Source organism: Plasmopara halstedii (assembly GCF_900000015.1).
Source record: "Plasmopara halstedii genome assembly, contig: Scaffold_1006, whole genome shotgun sequence".
NCBI classification, from domain to species: Eukaryota; Oomycota; class Peronosporomycetes; order Peronosporales; family Peronosporaceae; genus Plasmopara; species Plasmopara halstedii.
Window position 1 is genome coordinate 1 of NW_020187922.1, and position 1,292 is coordinate 1,292.

The window sequence follows — 1,292 nt, forward strand, 5'->3', positions numbered from 1 at the left end:
TGATTTTATAAAAGTAGGAAGTAATACCATTTCAGTAATAGTCTTAGTGAAAATAAATAGCTTACGATTCTTTGCTACGACTCATTCGCTACATATTTTGCTATAGCTCGCTCTGTACGGTGATCTTCAACATGGGCAGTCAATGAACCAAGGGTTCGGAGCCTCGTTCTGCAACGTGGGATTGGGCACGGTAGATCAACTTCTTCTTCGGATGACGATCCTGAATCTTGATTCAAGACCATCTCCAATTTAACTGAGCGTAGTCTGAAACCTGGAAGCACATTACCACCATCGAGATCTCGCCATTTGTGATTGTGGACGCAATGTACCTGTCCATGTTCGTCAAGCTTGTACTCGTAAATGATGCGATGTTGAGGTCGGGGATCAATCAGCCATCCCAACTGAACGCCATGCGGAATATACTCATCTCGCATCTTGCGATCGAGTGCCTTGCGTTGTGAGTTTCTATCAGCAAGCTTGTCAATCTCTACGACGAATGTTGGAACATATGGATCGCCACGACACGTCCGATTTTGCTCATTGGTTAGAGCTCTGTCGACGTCTCGCGGTGTGTATGCGACATCAGGCATTCGAACTTTCCGTTCGTCGGTACCTTGCTCGAGAATGAAAGCTCCTTGTGAGGTTGTTACTCTGCCACCATGACCTGACCACCTGGACCATCCATCCAGTAGACTTGTTATCTTGGCTGCAACTTTCGCATTGCCGTATACAACCATTCTATATGGCGTGAAGAAGCCTTCGTCAATGAAAAATTCTGGTTGCTCACCGAAAACAGGGTTGTAAAGCGGACCTTGCTTCTCCACGTACTGATTGAGTTCGTCAAGCGTGATCGCAGGGTAGTCACGAACGCGGCACAAAATCTTCTTCGTTTTCAAGTCGTACACCAGCTGCGCAAGACTCTTCTGATGTTCTTTTTTCTGATCAACCATCTTTGCTTTCTTTTTTGTGAGGTACTTTCTTGAATGACAAGAGAATATCACTAAACATGGAAGACAAATACTCCGTTTTAATGACCAAATTTATCGAAGACACCTTAACCTAAGAACCAATACCTGAGGATCAATACAAAAACGCAGTCGAATACAAGGCTCAGGCTCGACCTATATTTTGAGACCTCGTGAGAATGACATATTGACCAAGTGTCATCAAATCATCAATGACACAACGCTGTCATCATCGCCTCTTGATGAGAGACTATCACTATCTATTGTTGTTATAATCAAGTGTGGTCAAAAGAATAAAGGCGGAATGACACAATGACACAATGACAC

The 1,292-nt window shown here is 43.9% G+C and overlaps 1 protein-coding gene across 1 annotated transcript; it reads right to left on the minus strand.

Moving 5' to 3' along the window:
• Positions 1 to 74: 74 nt before the first annotated feature.
• On the minus strand, positions 75 to 950 carry PHALS_00002 (Zinc finger, C2H2; the record flags this gene model as incomplete). The annotated part of the gene is made up of 1 exon (XM_024730322.1): positions 75 to 950. One exon carries the CDS (start codon positions 948 to 950, stop codon positions 75 to 77), a length of 876 nt encoding a protein of 291 aa, XP_024580611.1.
• Between the last annotated feature and the right edge of the window lie 342 nt (positions 951 to 1,292).